The sequence below is a fragment of the Marmota monax genome, unplaced genomic scaffold (genome assembly GCF_021218885.2).
Source record: "Marmota monax isolate L192 unplaced genomic scaffold, Marmota_monax_Labrador192_F-V1.1 WCK01_AAM20220418_F8-fsc00114, whole genome shotgun sequence".
Taxonomy (NCBI): Eukaryota; Metazoa; Chordata; class Mammalia; order Rodentia; family Sciuridae; genus Marmota; species Marmota monax.
This window is the reverse complement of record NW_026694943.1, coordinates 5,074,406-5,097,060: the sequence shown is the minus strand read 5'-3', so window position 1 is coordinate 5,097,060 and position 22,655 is coordinate 5,074,406. Positions and strand designations below refer to the sequence as shown.

The following is a 22,655-nucleotide window of genomic DNA, read 5'->3' as shown; positions in this document are numbered from 1 at the left end:
GGTACTAACAGGCACCTGTAAAGGCCACGCCCCACCTGGCTCGATGGCTGGCATGGCCTAGACATGGCTTCCTGTAGCCGACTCCTTCTCAGGGATGTGTGGATGGTCAAGAACCTCTGTGGTTTAAGAAAGCTTCTACCTCCTACATTGGAAACAGAGGCCAAAATAAATGGGTAACAGGGTAAAGAAAGGAAGAATCAAAGGGAACATTATAGAAAGAGGAAGAAATTTTATTTTATTTATAAAAAGTTCTTATAGAAACTACAGATTTACATTCAAAAAAAAGAGGATGCCATTGTTATTTTTTAAAAAAAGGAATTTTCAGAAATGACAGTATCTCCTACAGAGTAAAACAAAAAGATACATACTTGAAAATATGAGAAAAATATTTTAAAAATTAATGCAGGAATTTCAAAATTCAATTATTGCATAAAATTTCCAAAAAGAATTTTTTTTAATGGAGGAAAAAATTATCAAAGTGCTAATGTTAAAAAAAATGTAAAACAGACATTCACGTATCATAAGGGCCTGATAAGTGTCCAGGAAAATTTAGAACAAAGCAAAACCATCCCAGGACACTACATTATAAAATTGCCAAACATGAACAATAAAGAGAACCCTAATCTCCAGGATATATAAAGAATTAAAGAAACTTAACACCAAAAAAGCAAACAATCCAATCAATAAATGGGCTAAGGAGCTGAACAGACACTTCTTAGAAGAAGATATGCATTTGATCAACAAATATATGAAAAAATGTTCAACATTTCTAGTAATTAGAGAAATGCAAATAAAAACTAAGATTTCATCTCACGCCTGTCAGAATGGCAGTATCAAGAATACAGACAACAATAGATGTTGACAAGAATGTGGGGGAAAAGGCACACTCATACTTTGTTGGTGGAACTGCAAATTGGTGCAACCAATCTGGAAAGCAGTATGGAGATTCCTTAGAAAACTTGGAATGGAACCATCCTTTGGCCTAGCTATCCCACCTCTTGGCCTATACCCAAAGAACTTAAAATCAGCATACTATAGTAATGCAGCCACATCAGTGTTCATAGCAGCTCAATTCATAATAGCTAAACTGTGGAAGCAACCTAGATGCCCTTCAATAGATGAATGGATAAAGAGAAGACCTTTAATGTTTCCAGGGTGAAAAAACTCTGACTTCTCCCAAACAACACTGAAATCTTGGAGACCCTGGCACATTTCCTTTAAAAGCTGAAAAAGAGCTTAGCGTGGTAGCACAGGCCTATAATCCCAGTGACTCAAGAGGCTGAGGCAGGAGGATCATGAGGTCAAAGTCAGCCTCAGCAACATAGTAAGACCCTGCCTTAAAATAAAAAGTAAAAAGAGCTGGAGATGTGGCTCAGTGGTAAAGCATCCGTGGGTTCAACCTTAGGTTCAGTCCCTAGCACTGGGGTGGCAGGATAAGGGATATGAAGGAATGATTAGTAATTTAGAATTGTATATCTTTCCATTTAATGAACAAAAATTTACCTCCTATGAACCCATTTACAGGAAACGAATGAAAGCTATTCTGCATACACTAATGGCACTAAGTGATAAGAAACATAAAGCTTGAGAGAAAGAAAAATGGAATGTTATTCATCCATAAAGGAGAATGAAATTGTGTCATTTGTAGTAAAATAGATAGATCTGAAGGACATTATATCAACATCATGTCAAGTGAAATGAGACAGAAACAGAAAGACAAACACTGCATGTTTTCTCTTATATGTGGAAGTTTAAAAAAAAAAAAAAAGTCAACCTGAATGTAGAATAGTGATTGCTAGAAGTCAGGAAGTAGAATAGGTGCGTATATGAAAGGTGGTGAGATTTGATCATTGTACACTTGTGTATGATAGCATTTCATTGAACCCCGTTCATATGTATAATTAATGCATGCTAATCAAAAATTTTTAAAAAATTTAAAAAGGGAATTTCCAGGATAAAGGTAAAGGGAGCCCCTGAGGACAGCTGACCTGTGAGCCAGTGAGCTGTGGCCAGTTCGGAGCAGGGGTGAGGGTGCTTGAGGAAAGAGTTTCCAAGGAAGAAAACAATACTACATCACCTGCTGGACTAGGGCATTTATTATTCCCATAGAGAGACACTAGAAACAAGCAATATATGTTTGAGACAGAGGATTGCTCATTCTAGAAAAACAGAATTTTTATGCAAGAAAAGAAAACCCCTCCCTGTAGAATTTTTGTGTTTCTTTTTCCAATGTACTGAATTCTTACAGAATTATTTGGATGGAATTACATACTTAAGATATAGACTTGAAATGGCTTTAGGTTAAATTTGTCAAATTTCTCTTTGTTAAAAGAAAAATTAATTCAGAGATTTTATGTGGTGACTATTTTTTCTTTCTTTTTTTTTTTTTTTGTACTTGCAGTTGAACTCAGGGACATTATACCATTGAGCCACATCCCCAGTCCTTTTTTAACTTTTATTTTGAGACAGTGTCTTGCTAAGTAGCTTTGGACCTAGCTAAGTTGCTGAGGCTGGCCTAAAACTTGTGATCCTCCTGTGTCAGCCTCCCAAGTTCCTGGGATTACAGGCATGTGCCACCACATTGATTCATATGTGTTAAGTTGAGACCATATTGCCAATGGAGGTTAAAGCTAAGATTAAAATATTATTTTATATTAGGGTTCATATATATCACTATAAAATCACTTATTATTTCTTATGTTGAATGATTTTATAGTGATATGTATGTTGATTTCAATAAAAACTTTTGAGTCCTTGTGAATTTTTGTCAAAATGTTATACTTTAAGTGTGTAGGCTTTATTCAGATGCCTAACACTTTTTCCTAAAGTTTATTCTTGCTCTCATATAAGTCTCTATATTTTTAAGCACATGTTGAGTTTAATTTTTGTAGTATTTTATATTTGAGATCAGCAATCCTTTGATGTCCTCTTCCATATAAGTGTAAGAGGCTATGCTAGAGATTTGGAAAGAATATTTACTAAATTAGGAATTTTTTAAGATAATTTATTTTCTAACATCTAGTTTATAAGATCTTCAAAAATTAACCAAAGTTACTGTTTTACATTCAAGATGTTAGCCTTTTTTGCAGACATTATAACAGGGTGTTAAAGACAAAAATAAGAGAAAAAACATCACAGGAATATAAATTCTAGGTATCTAAGTTAAATAATTATTAGAAGAAGAGACAACCTTGGCAAATCCAAGAGCTGCAAAAGAAACATGATAAAGAGGACAAGCAGAAAACTGGACCTGCAGTGGAACTCTTACCATAAGTAAAGAGATTTTGATAGTCAGCTTTCCATTACTGAGAAGAAATGCCTGCGATAAGAAGCTTATAAAGAGGAAAGGTTATTTTGGCACGTGGTGTCAGAGGTTTCTATCCATGGGCACTTGGCCCTGTTACTTTGGGCCTGTGATGACCCTGCACATTATGGTGTTCACCTGTGGTGGGCAGAGGAGGCATAAGAGAAAAAGGAAGAGACTAGACTCCCCAAATCCCCTTTATGCATACCCCCCCTGTGACCTCACTTCCTTTTCCCCACCTCCTGAAGGTTCCACCACCTCCCATTAATATCACTGGTGGCTGACCACACCTTTAACATAAGACCTTTGGGGGACATTGCAAATCTGAATTATAGCAAAACTCATGGAGAAAATAAGAAACACATTTTATTTACATTATATGTAGTTAATATGAAAGTTTACATGTAGAAATTAGGGGAAATTTAACTTCTAGTTTTTGTTCCACATTTAAAATCACATTCTGAGAAAGCTGCTGATGGTAATGTTGTCACATATCCTACAGAACCTAGGTCCCTTAAACCATGACACCTTTTAACAATGTGGTAGTAACTGTTTAGAACAGTTTGCAGATCTTTGAGGTTTAAATTTCAGTTCTTGAGTACTAGCTATAATAGGTGCACATAAATTTCATTGAGTGATCCATCAATTAGAATGGAAGCAGAGTTTCTAGAGTCGAGATGAGCATCACATTCATTTTCCAATCATGAAAGAAGGGTAGTCCATTCCATTAGTGTAGTCCATTCCATTTGTTCAGTTTCCATTTTGGCACTGTTCATGTAGCCAAAATATTTCTAGACCATCTTCTCATAGTGTACCCTAGAGCTTGCCGGACTTCATAAATGTGACTCCAGAAACTTCATTCCATCAAAGAAGTGAAATGCTGGTCGCTGGTTAGCCTACCGTTTATCAGGCAGTGAACAATGTTGCAGCTTCTCCTTTCCATCTATGTGGTATTTGGGAATAAAGCATGCTGCATTTCCCTGCAGGAGCTTCAGAGAGACATAGAGAAGCACAGTACCGGTGTTGCCTCCGTCCTTAACCTGTGTGAAGTCCTGTTGCATGACTGTGATGCTTGTGCCACCGATGCTGAGTGTGACTCCATCCAGCAGGCTACTCGAAACCTGGACCGGCGGTGGAGAAACATCTGTGCTATGTCCATGGAAAGGAGGCTCAAGTGAGCTGGGGTGTTCAGTGAGGGAAGAGCAAAGACCAAAAAGGAAAAAAAAAAAAAGACCCAGAGTATCCATGGCTCACTATTTCCTTTTGGTTACAGTGTCCAAAAATAGCCTTGGCTTCCCCAACTTACTGCCATCTACATTTAGTTGGGAAAATAAGTAGGTGTAAAGGTAATATATAAATATAACATGCCGAGTTGTGTCTGACCTTACCAATTAAATGTCATACAGAATAATAAAACAGCTTTGCCATGAAGGAATAACTTTGCAGAATTTGCAGTTGTAAAAAAAAAAAAAAAGTATCATTCTTTTACTAAAAATTACATAATGAAGAGACACATTCTTCATCTTTAAGCCCTTTGAAATTTAGGGTGGCAGAAACCTGTGATGTGTTATTACAACATTATCGTAATGACTTAAAACACAGAATCATCATGGTCTCTGGTGACTTTTAAAAGCTTGATATTTATCTTGCTGTCATAGGTTGACGTCGGGTGAGTGTGAAGTTGAATTTAGTGGGTTTTCAAACCTGGTATATTTTAATGGATCATCAGCACTCAACATGTTGCATTTCAAAATTTCCTTACAAACATCCATGGCAGCTCACATTATGTGCTCATGATATTCAATTTGACTAATTCCAAAGCCAGAGCTACAGGGCATGCTTTAAAAAAAAAAAAAACAGCTGTTTTATTTTAGCTCAAACAGTTGTTTCCCTCTCTCTGGTCAGTTTGGCTCAAGGCAAGGTTATTGTTTGGCACAGCAGTTGCTTATTTGGGCACTCTTAATCCTGTTGCAGGCATCAGACAGGGTTCTGGTGCATAAACAGTCTTAAATAATGGGAGTCTGTTCCTTCATTTTCTGTCTCAGAATCGAAGAGACCTGGAGATTGTGGCAAAAGTTTCTGGATGACTATTCTCGGTTTGAAGATTGGCTGAAGATTTCAGAAAGGACTGCAGCTTTCCCCAGCTCTTCTGGGGTGCTCTATACAGTTGCTAAGGAAGAACTAAAGAAATTTGAGGTGAATTAGAATTCCAAATATTTAATGCGTATTTTGCTATTGAAGTAGCCAGCTAGGAGTTGGTGTCCAAGACATAAACTAACTCTCCGCCCCCATGCTGTTTGTTCACATAGCTGGATGATGACTTTGTGGCCACATTGATATTGCCCATAAGAAGGGGTGAAGGAAGTGGGTAAAGGAAGATTTTATTTCCATTTCAGATTATGGAGAATTACAAAGTAATAATAAAAAGAAATTCTATTACAAAACAAGACTTGTGTTTTGTAATAATCTTGGCATTATTTTTATTTCAAAAATAAATAGTAACTCGTCTTTTCTGAAATTACAATGTGGTAGTGTTCCATATTATAAAAATCTACCTTCTAAATGTTCTTTCTCAATTTTTTTCTTTTACTGAATTGGAATGCATGTGCATACATATGAGTAATTTTAATCATTGATAAGATAGGGTTGGATCCAGAATTGAATAGGACATTTTCATTATAATTCATGTCTTTTTAAAAATGTATTTTTAATAATTTGTTCTTTGGGGGCTGGGGTTGTGGTTCAGTTGTGGAATGCTTGCCTGGCATGCATGAGGCACTGGGTTTGATTCTCAGCACTACATGTAAAAAAATAAAAAAATAAAGGTCCATCAACAATTAAAAATTATTTTTTAAAAAAATTGTTTTTTTAGTTATACATGAATATATTTTGACATATTTATACAAACATGGAATACATCTTATTCTAATTAAGATCCCAGTCTTGTGGTTTTACATGACATGGAGATTCACTGTTGTGTATTTATATATGTATATAGAAAAGTTAAGTCAGATTCATTGCACAATCTTTCCTATTTCCTGTCCCCCCACCCATTCCTTTCATTATAACTCTTTTCTAATCGAACAACAAACACCAGTGTCCTCTTGACTCACCAAGATTTTTTAACTCCATGGAGATAAAAATAGCAGGAGTGTAATAATATTCATAAAGAAAGAAATCATTCAGTAGTTGATTCCATCTCCTTGCTGGTTTGCACAATCTTGAGTCTACTCCATCACTGCAATACCACAAAACTCCAACTTCTCAGCAGCCTCTGATCTTCACAGAGCCTTGACATAGCCTAAATTGGACCTTTTTTTTTTTTTAATTTGGAGTTTCTTTTCTCTTTCGTTCCCACTGATAGGCAGATGTATACTCATATATGCTGAGAATGGACAGTTCTGATGCCTTCTTATCATTGCTAATTCTGCCCCAACCTTTTCAAAATATTTAGAAATAAGATTTTAAAAATCCAACCAAGTCCAGGAGGGTTCATTTTTACCTTCCAACATCAGTTAACCAGGCATTTACTGAGGCCTATGATGGGAAATACAAAGTTTGCTTTTTGTGCTTGTGGGGTTACAATCTAAGAGTCAGATGGACAGCTATGTGAATCTATAAAAATGTTCAATTACTGTGTGAAATAAATGAGTTGCTCTGCCTAGATTTATACAAAACTATCCCACTAAATTCCAGGGGGAAAAATGTTCCATATAAAAAAGTTTTTTGTTAGAAAACTTCTAGAAAAAGCCACAGTAAATGGTAGTAGGTTTCAGGTCAGTCTGATGCAGACCAGTGCTACTGGAAGTGCTACTGTCCTGAGTCTTATTGCGCTCAGCTTCAATAAGGTCAAAACCCATATAATTGGCTTATACTACAAAGAAGATTATATTTAAGATCCTTCTTGATGCTATTTTAAACTCTGAATTTACAGCAAAAGTTACCCATATAGTCAGTCCCTCTAATGATTGATGCTATCATTTATCACCAATTGTGTAGTAAATTTTTTGAAGAGATGAAAATAAGTCACAAAAAGAAAATTTTGCTTAAGGGCAATCCTTAGCCTATTCCATTGCATAAATATTGGGAGAGACCTGAATGTGCTGGGTTGCCTCCCCTGGGTACTTTACCCCCAACCTAGTGGCCAAGCAGTATCTTGACTTCTAGTAACATCAAAAGCCAAACCTGCCTTGCCACTTTCTTCACTGGGGAAATAACTTAAAATTTTATAGAAATGCTGATTGGACTCACTGGGTTGTCTTAAGACAACTCTCAGAAAGAAAACATTTACGAGGCAGAAACGTAATACCATGCAAACAATATGAAGAGCCAAGGAAAATAGAATTTCAGAATTTAGATGAGTACAGTCTGATTCAATAATTATAAAGTTTTTAGTCTAGTGCTAAGATAAAAATCAGTCATAAATCATACAAATAAATTCGGAAAAAGAAGCTTCATTTTATTTTGGCCAAATGATTCTTGGCCTATTGTATATTGTAGTAACAGAGCAGCCAGGTATTTAACTGCAGAATCTATAAAAGGCATGTAGCATGACTTAAATAGTAACCAGCACTAACATGTTTTATAAAAACTGTGAATAATTACTGGGAACAACAGATGTTCCAAAATTTTTTAAACATGGAAAGTTACTTGTGTTTTACTATAGTGCTTTTCTGAAAAGTTGGTAACAGCTTGCATTTAGAGGTCCTTCCACAAAAGGTGGTTTTAATTTCATTCATAATGGACACCAGAATTGAATCCATTTCTGAGTATTTAGAAAACTACATAATTCACAAATAAATAGTTCTGTTATAGATATCTTTTCTCAGTATTGATGCTAGAATTGTTGAACACTGCCAACTCACATTTCCCCATATATATACTTTTATACTTGGTTTGTTTGATGAGAAAATTTGTTTTCAGACTGTTAATTATTTTAAAAGCCATATTATATGCATATGTGTTTATATATATGCATATATCTATACATATGAATATATGTGCATAAATTTATATGTACATTTATTTACAGATACATTGATTTATTAGTATTTCCCATTTTCTTTCAGATTCTTGATTGATTCATGCCTTTCCTTAAGCTAGGCTGATCAGTGACTCTGCTTTCATCAGGGGACGCACCTCCAGTACAAACCATCCTTTCCCTCTATCTGTGGTAGCGTCACCTCCATCCTCTCTGACCCTGCTGTGGGAAAGCCAGGAGCCGTGGCTGAAGGTCCTTCACTGATCTCCCACACTGACTTTGATCTTCTCTGTGGTCTTAGGCTTTCCAGCGACAGGTCCATGAGAGCCTGACCCAGCTGGAGCTGATCAACAAGCAGTACCGTCGCCTGGCCAGGGAGAATCGCACAGATTCCGCATGTAGCCTCAAACAGATGGTGCACGAAGGCAACCAGAGATGGGACAACCTGCAGAAGCGTGTCACCTCCATCCTGCGCAGACTCAAGGTTTCCCTTATGCCTCCTCTGAGACTAAGAGGCCCAGGGGATGGGGCTGGGCCCTCTGAGCACAACCCTGAACCAGGATCTCAGTGGTGGGGGAAGATTGGGATGGCAAGAGCGTAGTAGGGGCAGCGATCCAGTGAAGGTTCCCAGGGTTCTCTTTCCTTGTCGAGAAAGTGACTCTCCAGAAGGACATTGGAACCGGCTGTGCCACCTCAGCATGTTGGCATGGACTTTTTAATTGCTATATTCTTCCTTTCTCATCCAGCATTTCATTAGCCAGCGCGAGGAGTTTGAGACTGCGCGGGACAGCATTCTGGTCTGGCTCACAGAGATGGATCTACAACTCACTAATATAGAACATTTTTCTGAGTGTGATGTTCAAGCTAAAATAAAGCAGCTCAAGGTAATAGATACATTATTTTCAAAGTATCAATTTGAAGAAAGCACAAAAGAGTCTGTAGATTCTTTTGTGAGATTATAACAAAGAACTCTAAAATATTAGTTCTTCTTGCTAGACATGGTGACGCATGACTGTGATCCCCACCATTCAGGAGGCTGAGGCAGGAGGATCATGAGTTCAAAGCCAGCCTCAGCAACGTCTAGGCTGCTAAGCAACTCAGTGAGATCTTGTCTCTAAATAAAATATAAAATACAGTTGAGGATGTGGCTCAGTGGTTAAGTGTTGAGTGCCCCAGAGTTTAATCCCTGGATACACACACACACACACATACACACACATATACATATGCATATACATACATGTATGTTCAATCCCTGGTACCAAATACACACACACACACACACACACGTTTTTTGTTTGTGTGCTTTGTTCTGCTTGATTTGTTCTGCTTGATTGCAAGAAAATTTAGAAAATATAAAATATATTCAAAATAAAGAGTACTAGCCAGAGACAACCACCATTAACATATATACTTTTAAATAGTAACTTGATTGCCAGGTTTCAGAGGGCCTCTCTTGTTATTTTGTTTCTAGGACTTACAAATAGTTTAGCTGACTTCCATGTTCTAGAACAGTATGACTTTCTTATGTTAGGATTTTATTTTATATGTTCTTCATTCATACAGGACAAATTAATTTTAAATATATTTTGTATCTTTCACTGTGTAATGCAAACAGAATGGCTGGTAAGAAACTTGAATAGGGGGGATGTAGATTCTGTATAAGGATTTCCTTAAAAGGCAATGTTCTTAACAAATTGAACAATTCTCCAGGAAGCTTATGAAATTTTCTTATTTATTCTTCTACTGAACTAAAATTTATCACTTTAAATTGTTGCCAGTGATTTAACTCTTTCCAACTATATAGATCAGGATTCCTTGCTTTTAGAATCTTTCCAACTTCATGCTTTAACACTCACATCCTGAAAAAAAAAAGGATCCCCTGAGGAGGATTCAGATAGCTTCACTGAGTCATGGTTGGCAAATGACTTACATCACGTGATACAAGTCAGAATGTGCAGATGGGCCATTGGTCAAGTTAATATCAGAGCTATTAACTTGATGATGGATGCAAATATTTCCCCCTCTTTTCTACCCACACTGTCTGTGTTGGTAAATTTAAATATCAAAGGATCTTTTCTAATATTTCCATTTCTGCCTCCTAATCTGACTTGAAATCTTACGTTTAAATTTAGAGGGGTATAGCCTCTTGGCTTGTCATCATATACGGTAAATCTAACGTCCCCTACATAAAAAATGTTTTTCTAATGTAATGAGAAATGTGTATTTATTGTTTTATATCAATGAGAGCAACAACAACAACAAAAAAAATCACATGGATTTGTGCTCCCTAGGCCTTCCAGCAGGAAATTTCACTAAACCACAACAAGATTGAGCAGATAATTGCCCAAGGGGAACAGCTGATAGAAAAGAGCGAGCCCCTGGATGCAGCAGTCATCGAAGAGGAACTGGACGAACTCCGTCGCTACTGCCAGGAGGTCTTTGGGCGCGTGGAAAGATACCACAAGAAGTTGATCCGCCTGCCTGTAGGTGACATTACCCTTTTCTTCCATGGCCATTAAATCTAAAGAGAACTGATTATGTGGGATATGGTAGAATAATGAGGAGGAATTGATCCCAGGCTCTGGAACCAGACGCCTGGGCTCAGTCCTAGCTTTGACACAGGCTGGCTCTGTAAACTTAGAGCAAGTTACTTACCTTTCTTGCTTCGGTTTCCTCAACTGTGAAACACATTTTCTCGAAGTAACTACCTTGTACAAGGATTTATTTGATTGTTAGGTGAGTTAATATAAAGATTTGAAAAAAGTTCTGAGTGCATATCTTCTATGCAAGACCAAGAAGCTTCTAGAAGAAATAGGGAGATGAAGTGAGCCATGTCAATAGTGGCTCAGCTGATGAGGTTGTGTTTAGGTGAATTTGTTCTTCTGCTTTCCTACTTGCAACCATAAACACATCTCATCTGCAGAGGCGGTGTTATTAGGATGTTGGGAATCTTCTCTGAGGTCATGTATTTTGTTTTTTCTGCCACATAAGGCCAAAAGGGAAGCTAAGGTTTTATTAGTGATTTCCTTCTGTTACCAATATATGGCATTATGTACCCATTGTATAGCAGGTACAGTGCTAGGTTACCTTTGTTTAATCATCTTATTTGATTTTCTCTCATAATTGAAACTGACTTTAATATTATTCTCATGTTGCTGGCAATAAAATGGAGGCTTGTATAGACTGATTTATAAGGCCTTTTCTAAGTGACCAGAAGAGTCTTATCTACTTGCTATGGGGAAGTTTGTTCTTGCTGCCCGGTAGCCGTGTGGCCCTCTGGGCTCCAGTGCCGAGGTTTGCTGCGAGGTGGAGCCTGAGAGGTGAGGGCAGTAACAGAGTTGGCTTCACTTCCCTTCTAGCTGCCAGACGATGAGCATGACCTCTCTGACCGGGAGCTGGAGCTCGATGACTCTGCTGCTCTCTCGGACCTGCGCTGGCAGGACCCCTCTGCGGACGCACTCTCCCCGCAGCCTTCCTCCAACCCCTCCCTCTCCCTTCCCCAGCCCCTCCGGAGCGAGCGGTCGGGAAGGGACACCCCGGCCAGCGTGGACTCCATCCCCCTGGAGTGGGATCATGACTATGACCTCAGTCGTGACCTGGAGTCTGCAGTGTCCAGGACTCTGCCCTCTGAGGATGAAGAGGGTCAGGAAGACAAGGAATTCTACCTCAGGGGAGCTGTTGGCTTATCAGGTAGGAAAGCCATCCTGTGTGCCAGCTGGAGGGGAATAAAAGAGAGTTGATACTATGCTGGAAACAGGCAGCTTCAGCTTCTGTGAGCCATCTGAGGCTGGGGGGCAATGTCCCTGTGGTGGTTTAGGAAGGGCAGTCATGGGCAACTGGCCTGGAGTTCAGAGGAGAGGCTTCAGGGAAGAGACTTGTAAGCTGAGACCAGAAGGATGAGTAGCGGTCAGTAAGGTGGACATGGCAATGTCCAGAGGAGAAGAGAGGAGCTCTGCCCCTTGCCCTGGGACATCTGAAGTTTTTCCAGAATGGCAAGATTGTAGGTTAGGTGACATGGAGTCGACAAAGTGACCCTGGAAAGACAAAGTCATAAAGTGGTCTGTTCACCATGTAAGGAGTTTGGTTCTTACCCTGGAGGCAGTAGGGATCCCCAGCAGGGTCTAACGAGAGAGGTCATCAGATGCATAGTTTCATATTGGATCAACTAGATTCTATAGGAGGAAAGCATATTGGGCAGAAGAGAGTCCAGATGGAAATGTTTTATAATCCAGAGCAGAGACAATATGGTGGTCTGAACTAAGGAAGAAGCATTGGGTCTTCTAGGAAGAGTAAAGGAGGTGAGAAACCAGGAGGAGAAGACTCCTCCATCCTCCAGATGGAGACAGTTTTCTGACTGGGGCTTGATGTAAACATTGTGGGTGATCCTACCCTTTGAGTATCACAAAAGGGAGAAAATGTTGTGGAACAACTGGGCAAGGGAGGCACAGCAGTGAGATGGGATGTGCTGTGTGGGTGGTGTGTGGCCTGATTTAGAGATGTTTGGAGAATCCCTGATGCAGTGATCCAGGAGTTGATGCTTGGGTCTGAAGTTCAGGACCCAGAAAATCAGATGAGCTAGTTATCCACTTGCAAATGGCAATTGTCCCTGGAATACAGGGAATCACACAAGAAATGTGTCTAGAGGAAAACAAGAAGGACAAAACTCAAGGAGGAAATAGAGTGAAGCGGGGGAGGGTAGATAGAGAAGGAGGTTCATGGTATGGAAGATGAGGAAAACAGAATAAATCATTGGAGGTTGATTTACAGCACATGAAAGTGCATCTCATAATCCCCTAAAAAGCTTATTGCTGATGGTTCGCATCTGAATTCCCAATGCATGTGACTTTGTTCTAAGAACAAAAATGATTTCTCACATTTCCATTTTCTTGACACCAGAGCCCCTTAGCTAGGCATATGTCATCAGAATCAGCACCATCTAAAATGTTGCCACCTACATGACTGTTGAGCACTGAAATGTGACTGTGCAAATTGAGATGGGTTGTGAATGGAAAATGCACTTACTTACACACCAATTTCTAAAGCTTACTGCAAAGAAAGGTTATAAAATATCATCAATATTTATTTTGATTACATCATAATTTGTATATGTTGACTCAGTAAAATATAGCATTAAAGTCAATTTCATCTGCTTACTACTCTCTACCATGGCTATTAAACCTCTATAATTACATATGTGGTTTACATAGAGAAAATAAAGGTCAGCTCTGTTCTAGAATCTGGGTTGAAATTCCTGTTCTGCCTCTAGAAAACCTGTTTAAACTTTGATATGTAACTTCATTAAACTGGATGTCAGTTTTCTTATCTATAAAATGGAAATAATACTACCAGTCACGCCGTAGGGTTTCTGGGAGGAAAAATGAGTGCTTAAAACAGTGCCCAGCTCAAAAAACACCGTCCTTCAACGTGAGTTCTTAGTAATATTCATTTCTGGAAGTGTCTAGTGAATGTGCACACTCTCCTCTGTGCACACCGGAGCCATCTGTCTGGAATAACTAACCTCCTCTTTTTCCCCAGGAAAGTTATTTTCCTGCCACAGGGAATCACGTTTCCAACCCGTAGCTGTCAACTTAGACTGTGCTCTTTTTGCAGATGTAGTGATCCCTGAAAGCCCTGAGGCCTATGTAAAACTCACAGAAAATGCAATCAGAGATACCTCTGGTAGGCATGAAAAGCCAGAGCAAGCCTCCTCTCTCCTGCTGTAACCAGACACCTCTCTTAGCACAGCTTCTCCATCTCTCACAGCTTCGGGGGGCTCAAGCATGCTAAGGCACAACCTCCCTCAATCCCCACTGCGCTAGAAAAAAGCAGCCAGTTGACCAACACAGAGAATACAATTTTAGTAATCAAGTGCAATGAAATAACTTCTCAGCTTGTCAAATGATAATCAGTCTCATCAAGTGCAGACCTCGGATGCCCATTAACAGCAGGAAACATGAGAGGGAAAGCCAGTCCTCAGCACTGAGCCCTGGCACTCCACTTGATGGTGGCAGCGCCAGCTTCTGGGGGTTGTGACCTACCTCTAGCTGGGTGAGTGACCCAGTACACCCTCCATGCAACCTGCTCATCTCAGAGGTCCCATATAAGACAAGGGTGAAATAAGACTTCAGCTCTAAAAATCCATCATTTTCATCTAAGGAGTCTTGTAAAATAATATGAAATGAAAAATGTATTCCACAATCTCTTGAGCCTTTGATTTCTTAAAGGATAAAATCTCTTCTTGAAACAAGAAGAATTAAAGAAAAAAATGGAACTGGTTTTGCTCAGTATTGCATTAGACAAATGGTAGTTCAGTATCAGTAACTGGGGACAGTTGGGATAACAGTGACATGATCATGGAGTTACTAGTTTACACATCAGTTTCTAAAGACAAGCAAAAGGACAGGAAGTGAGGTGACATTGCTGAATGGGTTATTTTCTCAGCAATTGTCAGTGAGAGACCTCTCCCAGGTGTACTTAGAGGGCTTCTTTTGCAAAAATAAATAAATTTAATAGCGCTTACTAATATTTTTTCTGCTTTCACCCTGTGCCAGATCCATTATGATGATCAGTGTTATTGTTCAGTTTGAAAGACTGTAACACACACACACAAATTCATTAGTGCAAACACAGGCAAATGCATACACACATAGTATGTCACAACTCTAAGAGAAAAATCAGCCAACACCTAGGCAATAAGTAAGACCTTGCCTAGATGAATGTGCTTAAATCTTAACTTTCTCTTCATTTTGTTCAGGTTTTAGATCAAAGTTAATCACTGTCCAGCATAGTGGCACACACCTTTAATCCCAGTGGCCGAGGAGGCTGAGACAGAAGGATCACAAGTTCAAAGCCAGCCTCAGTAATGGTGAGGCACTAAGCAACTCAGGGAGACCCTGTTTCTAAATAAAATACAAAATACAGCTGTGGATGTGGCTCAGTGGTCAAGTACCCCTGAGTTCGATACTCCCCCTCAAAAAAAGCAAATCACTGCTAGTTTGATGTCTCCATGTCTATTCCGAGCTAGTCTTTTCCTGGTTAACTTGAATTTGTTCCTTAAATGCAGTGTCCCAACAACCTGGGCCTTCAGTGGCACTGTGGTCTCCTGTGGTACAGAAAGGCAGGATAGAGAGTGCAATACCCTCTACTTAGTAAATGACCACAGAAAAAGTCAGGGAAGTTACTGCCTCCTGCTTCCAGAGGAGTGCCGGGCACCATTTCAGACTTTCAGAAAGGCCTTCCACTATCTACAGCATTCAGATGACAGGGGATCAGCTGGGAGAGGAAGTGGACACTCATGGTTATTCAGAATCAACTGCAGAACCCTTTTCAATGTCCAGGCTGCTGGCACTCGAGGGAAGCACATTCATTGGTTTAGCCCCTTAAACATCTAACCCACCAGCACTGTAATACTAAATTTGCTTTATAATTACTCCCAGACACACCCCTTCTATGCTGCCATAGCTGAAATAACTTCTGAAACTTCTCCTTGAATGTTAAATTTGAACTCAGTCTAACAGCATGGCCACTGAGCATTCTTATGGTTGGCACTGCAGGAGATCGCAGCGCTTTGGAGTCACAGATCCAACAACTGGACAAAGCCCTGGATGACAGCCGCTTCCAGATGCAGCAAACTGAAAATATTCTTCGCAGCAAAACTCCCACGGGGCCAGAGCTGGACTCCAGCTACAAAGGCTATGTGAGTAACTTGACCATCCTGCTCCTGACCTGCACCCGGATCACAGTTCAGTGACATAGAACAGTCTGTGTGCCCTGTGAGGGCTCTGAGTGTCCTTGAACTCCTGAAGGTGGATTTGCAGAACAAAGCCCTGCTATTTAAAGTTTGAGTAGAACCTGGTACTTTAATAACCAGCCTGTTCCTTACACTGAGCACTTAGGAAGATCCTTTAGTTGAATGCAACAAAAGGCTTTGGCTCCCAAATGTCATTAGGCATTTATCCAATTCAACTAATAATTTCTGAATCAAGGTTATCCTTGAAAGAAGATTTTAGCTAATAGATTACTAACATGGAATTTTTTAAAGTTCTTTTCCTGGGCTTTTGATTCACTGAATGACCTTGGGAGTCTTTTTTAAATCTTTGTTTTTCTATTGTTGTTCTTTTTTTTTTTTTTTTTTGGATTCCTACGGATAGAACTCAGAGCCTTGTGCATGCTAGGCAAGGGCTCTACCAGTGAGCTGTACCCCCAGCCCATCCTCTGTTCTTTGTGTGCTCATTTTGGAGAAAGGAATTGCAATTGTTATAACTCAAAAGAGCAATTTTGGGAAAAGACATCAAGGGATTATGTTTATCACCAATTTTATTTGTACAGCAATTAGCTATGTATTTTATCTCTCATAATTTTCTTCATCCTGCTTCAGTTATTCATCAAGTAATTCTTCTCAGAGAAGGACCTGTTTCCTCCACATACTTAAGCAAGATAATTTTAGGGTAAATCTCTTACCTGCTTCAGATCTTCTTTCACATTTAAAAGACTGCTTAGTAAAAAGAAAGAAAAAGTAGTTTCCCTAGTCTACTTATAATTCACACGTACTACTTTTTTAAACCAGGGAAGAAAATTGTTCTAGCAATAAATGTTGATATTAATTGTCCTTATAATTACTTCTATATAGTAAAACCTGCCTTTAAATGTATAATTTTTAATCATTATGCTGACATCACTGAAATTGTATTTATCCTCAATCAAAAGTAATCAAAGTAGCTTAACAGCACTGTTATCTGTTTTAAGGGCTCTAAGAGATAGTGTTACGATCTGTACAGCAAGAATGCCTTGAGGTGATTTATCCTTTTAATATTAGAATATTGTACATGATATTAAAATGGATTTGGCAGCTTTTCCTTTGATTTTAGAATTTAGTCCCTTGATACCTATTAAATATTGCTTAAACTTCCTTGTAAAACACTGACTTTAATATTGCTTTATACTTTTAAATATTTTAATTATTTAATGCAGAAATGTTCTCATGAGATTTGTGGTAATATCAGTGCTTCCACATTTCAGTTTGACAAGGAAAAACAGAGAGCAACTTGCCAAAAATTATATATTGCCTTGCCAACTGAGGCTCTTGGTTTTAAGTCCCAGATTGATTTAATCTGTTCTGATTTAGGAGTTTAAAAAGAAATACGAGGGCTTCTCTTGCCAATCATGCATGCAGAGCAAATCTTTAAGGCATAGCTTTCTTGTGTCATGCCATATCTATCGCTTGTTGAGATAGCACGGTTTTAAACTATGCCTACTTTTTTAGTAAAGTGGCACAGAAAAGTATGATACAGCCACTGCCCTCCCCTGGAAGTCAAAAGGTGTCTCCCCTGGAAGCTCTTGTCCTTGTGAGAGCTTTGGTGATAGGGGGCTGTTTCTTATGTCTAAACAGATGAAACTGCTGGGAGAATGTAGTGGCAGCATAGATTCAGTGAGGAGATTGGAGCACAAGCTGAAGGAGGAAGAAGACAGCTTTCCTGGCTTTGTCAACCTGAATAGCACCGAGACCCAGACAGCTGGTGAGTGCACTGTGCTCATTCAAGACATTACGAAAAAGAAGATCCTGAAGCACTTTGTCACACCCAAGTTCTACTGGGCTGCTCAGCCTCCTTCTGTTCTGTCCTGAGAACTCTCCAGGGTCTCCTGTTCTCCCATGACAGAGACAGGAGGTGAAGGTCATTGTGGTGGTTTTCCCATTCTGTCTATTTGAATGAACTGTCTCTGATGTAGCTAGTCAACTTTTTAAAAGTATGCTCTCAGAGTCTATTATAAGAAGGAACCAAGAACAGAAGGATCTCTGGTATGGAAGTTCCTCAAAAAACTAGGAATGGAACCACCATATTACCCATATCACCACTCCTTCTTATTTATCCTAAAGAATTAAAGTCAGTATACTATAGTGATACATGCGTACCCATGTTTGTAGCAGCACAAATCACAATAGCCAAACTATAAAAACAGTCTAAGTGTCTGTCAGTGCATGAATGGGTAAAAAAAAAAAAAAAAAAGTTATATATATATATTTTTTTAATTCAGTTATAAAAAGAACAAAATTATGTCATTTGTAGGAAAATGGATAGAACTTGAGAGCATTTTGTTAAGCAAAATAAGCCAGACTCAAAAGTCAAGGATCATACGTTTTTCTCTTATATCTGTAAGCTACAGGAAAAAATAGGGAAGAGAGTCTTATGAAAACAGAAAGGGAAACCAGGAGGGTGTTGGAGCAGGGGAAAGAAGAGGATTGAGATAGGGGAAGTATTGGAGAAGAAACTGACCAAATCACATTGTTATATTGTATGCATGTATGAATGTGTAGCAGTGAATTCCACTATTATATATAATTATAATGTGTTACAGTTTTACTAGTATAAAAAAGAATGGAATGATCTCTTCATGCATGTGGCTGCTCATTTCTTCATAAAGCTCATCACAGTGTAGCTAATTTTTCTTTTACTTCATTATCATTATAAAAACAAATGGGGAGAACACAGCCATTGGACCCATTTAGCTGTCATTTACAAATGACAACAGAAATGTCCAGCAGAATCACTTTTCTTTCTGTTGCTCCTTAAAGTTAGACACCACCATATGATTAAAGCATTCCCTAAATGTCATAGGTGGAGAAACCCCCTCACTGTTCTGTGCATGTTTGCCAGGTGTCATTGACCGATGGGAGCTGTTACAGGCCCAGGCATTGAGCAAGGAGTTGAGAATGAAGCAGAACCTCCAGAAATGGCAGCAGTTCAACTCGGACCTGAACAACATCTGGGCCTGGCTGGGGGAGACAGAGGAAGAACTGGAGCATCTCCAACGCTTGGAGCTCAGCACCGATATCCAGACCATCGAGCTCCAAATCAAAAAGCTCAAGGTAGCTACCTCTCCCTCTCCCTCAGCAGCCAAACAGAAAGCCACCACATGCCAATACCTGTTCAGAAACTGCTAGCTCTGATGGTTGTATCCCCTGGAGCAGCAGAAGAAACTATCTAACCAAAATTAACAAGAATGCTGCTCTTGGCCCCATCTGTCCCAAATTGATGTGTTTCATAAAGGCAGTTTGGAAGAACAGAAAGAAGGACCATATTATAATGAATTGGTACTTTAAGAAATAGCTCAAGTTTTATGAAAGATCCAGGCACCTCTGAGACCTATTTAACCTCTTTACAGGGCAACATAAGTATACTCAGAGTCATGCATATCTCTATCCATAGCTGGAAAGAAACCTTTTCCAAGATTGTATTTGTGTGAATTTGTAAGAGACCTGATGAGACCATTTGAAATTCTCAAAGTGGCAAAATTTCCCAAATTGATTATGGTTGTTATGGCAAAAACAGTTTTACTATAATCAGAAAAACAAAACAAAACTTTGGAGTAATTGTGATTAAACACCTACTTTGGATTTGGGACTGGGAGGATGTGGTGTGCAGATAGCTTACCTTAACTCCAATTCCTTATCTGAAAACTCCTTAGTCCAAGCTATTGAGCTGTGTTCATGTGGAAACTTGTAAGCATCCCCTGGACGGGGGTTTTGTTTGATGAACATTCAGATGTGCTACTCCTCAGAATGTTTCTGCCCGGAATCTTCAAGCTCAGAATTAAGGGTGCTGCGTTTGTGTTCCTGTGGTTTTAGCATATGCTATTTACTTGGGGCTGTTATCTCTGTTGCTTGATTTTGAGTGGTTGTATTATTTTGTTTTAAATTTTCAGACAGATAAATGAGTCTTCCCCAAAGATTTCCCACAGTTGCATCCTATAGAGAGGTCTCTGCACCAACCCTATGAATTTCAGGACAGAGCACAGGAGGGAAGATGCAGTTTAGAGTATCTGCATACTGAACTGCGTTTTTCATTAGAGTCCCTAAGTTACTCTAGCTAAACAGTATTTTAGTGTAATCAAATTCCTTTGAAAATTGATAAAGAAAGTACTGGCCAGAATCTGAGACCTCAGGAGATCAGGGCAGGAAAATAAGACCTTGGAAGTTAGCCTGTATGATAAGCAGAAGGAGTAGCCTCTGTAGCCCTTCCTCTTCCCTCCTGTTTTCTGTAAATAAATCTATGGAACAATTAAGTACTTTCCAATTTATAGACCAGGATGTTAAGAACCCCTTGAAAAGTGAAAAATGAAGTCAAGTTAGGGACATAATAAAACTAGTAAGAAATTATAATAAAATACAGCCTAGGTAGTTGTGATTTCCACAATTGCTCCCCACCCGCCATAAGCTTGATCTGTGGATGTTTAAATAACACCCAGACACTCCACAATTAATATGTGCTCAAGTTCTTAGAACTGAGTTCTAGATTGTTTAGAAATGCATAAAGTCAAAAATCGGTCATGTTTTTTTTTGGGGGGGGGGGGTGACATCAAACTAAACTATTTAGCTCATAAAATACCCAATTTATTCTCTTTATCATCACAAGAATATGGCCTGTGATGTGGTGATGTTCTCAGCCAGTGAGCCCCTGTGCCTACAGTTTCTGGGCTCTGAAACCCACTATCAAAAACTCACCACTTCATTCTTATGCACACAAGTTGAGCACCATTAGTCTAGTGAACTAGGATTAAGAAATCAATCATTTTATGCACAAGATTTTTTTTTTTTTTTAAAAGCAGGTGTCCAGCTGCCCAAAAGTGTTGGAGCCAGGTTTCTGTTTTGTTTTTTTGTGGCTGAACTACTGTGCAAGAAATCAAGTTCAACAGCTTCCTTAGTTCATTGCATGTAGCTATCATTTCTTCCTTCAAAGCTCCATTTTGCTTTATTTATCATTTTCATTCATTGATTTTGCATTCCTATTCCTCAGAGCCTTGGCAACCATTCTGAAATATTTACTAGTCATTCTTTGTTCATATGCACTCTTGAAAAATGTGGGATTTTGTGTGCATTCAGGTATCAATGCTCATCCAGGTTTGGATTTCTCATACATCTGGTTTTCTAAAGATCTATCCGTGTTGTCAAGTGTCCTGTAATTGATTTCTTGTGATTACAGTATCATTCTCAGTGGCTCTCATCATCTATTCCTTAATGGTCCTGTTAAAGGCCGGTTTTAATAAATGGATCTTTTTATAGGAGTAAAACATGTTCCAGAGTTTTAAACTACATTTTAAAATGTTTTTATCATTATGGTTCTTCTTTGATTGCTCGCCTTTCTCTTTTAGGAGCTTCAGAGAGCCGTGGACCACCGCAAAGCCATCATCCTCTCCATCAATCTCTGCAGTTCTGAGTTCACCCAGGCTGACAGTAAGGAGAGCCGGGACCTGCAGGACCGGTTGTCCCAGATGAACGGGCGCTGGGACCGGGTGTGCTCTCTGCTGGAGGACTGGCGGGGACTGCTGCAGGACGCACTGATGCAGTGCCAGGTGGGTGGGGCTTAGCATTTGGAGACTTGATGCCATAGGTTCATATCTCAGTTACCTTAGAGGTGCAGTTGCTCCCCCAGATCAGTGTTTGAGTGAGATAACTGCGCCTCCAAACTTTTCAAGTTATTGGAGAATCTGTACTCGTGACTGAGGTGTAAGGACTCAGATCTCATTTTCTTCCCATCTCTCAAGTTCTGCCATTCCTTCTTGACTCATTCATTTATTTCATTCATTCATTCAACACATACTTCTGAGCACACAGCTATTTCTTCAAGATCAAAGGAAGATATTGCAATATCTATTTATCCATTCTTGCCACAGTTACTTGCTGTTTCCACTGTGAGCCAGATAGGTCACTGAGCAGCTATGATACAGTGTAGCCTCTGCTTTTGTTAGGAAGACAAGACAAGAGTAACTGAGGAAAGCCACTTTGGGAGGAAAGTCAGGGGCTTTCTAAAGTCCCTTGAACCAACCTTGGAAGGATGTTGCTAAGAAGGAGATGCAATGGATGAGAAGTCCCAGAAGCAGAAAAGGGCATGGCATCTTTTAGGACATGAAAGAAGCCAGTTTGACCAAAATATTGTGAGGGAGTCCGAAAATGAGCAAAAGGGCTGGGGGAAGTGGTCAAGAGCCAGATCCCACATAGCATTGCAGGTCCTGGCCAGGAGCTTGGGTCATATTCTGAGCACAATGAGATGATGAAGGAGGTGAAGCCTCTTTGAAAGCAGGTACCCAAGCTGTTGTTGCACACCGCCTCCACTCCTAGTGCAGCTTCTGGCACATAGGAGACCTTCATTGACTGCAGGCTGAATCACTGAGCAAGTGGGTGAGTGAAGGGGAGATGGGATTGGGCCTAGGCCTTCAAACATGGGAAGATTTTCTGAAAAGAGATAAGAGGAGAATTGTTTTCTTCCAAACTATTAGCATGACTCTTCCTGTGGGAAATTAAGTATTTTGATACCAATTTACTTTATATCTAAATTTTCCCCCAAGTAATAATTTAGATGCTTTTGGTAAGAA

The 22,655-nt window shown here is 39.3% G+C and overlaps 1 protein-coding gene across 15 annotated transcripts in view; it reads left to right on the top strand.

The window, feature by feature from the left end:
* Nucleotides 1-22,655, top strand: part of Syne1 (spectrin repeat containing nuclear envelope protein 1) — a 428,383-nt gene that overhangs the window by 393,334 nt on the left and 12,394 nt on the right. For 10 of the 15 annotated variants that reach the window (XM_058573624.1, XM_058573630.1, XM_058573623.1 and 7 more), the window contains 11 exons: nucleotides 4,291-4,478; nucleotides 5,350-5,500; nucleotides 8,587-8,769; nucleotides 9,032-9,169; nucleotides 10,580-10,771; nucleotides 11,648-11,978; nucleotides 13,899-13,967; nucleotides 15,842-15,984; nucleotides 17,677-17,803; nucleotides 18,941-19,152; nucleotides 21,435-21,635. In XM_058573624.1, coding sequence (XP_058429607.1) covers nucleotides 4,291-4,478; nucleotides 5,350-5,500; nucleotides 8,587-8,769; nucleotides 9,032-9,169; nucleotides 10,580-10,771; nucleotides 11,648-11,978; nucleotides 13,899-13,967; nucleotides 15,842-15,984; nucleotides 17,677-17,803; nucleotides 18,941-19,152; nucleotides 21,435-21,635 — 1,935 coding nt within the window. The remainder of the gene's footprint in view (nucleotides 1-4,290; nucleotides 4,479-5,349; nucleotides 5,501-8,586; nucleotides 8,770-9,031; nucleotides 9,170-10,579; nucleotides 10,772-11,647; nucleotides 11,979-13,898; nucleotides 13,968-15,841; nucleotides 15,985-17,676; nucleotides 17,804-18,940; nucleotides 19,153-21,434; nucleotides 21,636-22,655) is intronic. The other 5 variants (XM_058573637.1, XM_058573629.1, XM_058573628.1 and 2 more) reach the window with 2 other exon arrangements.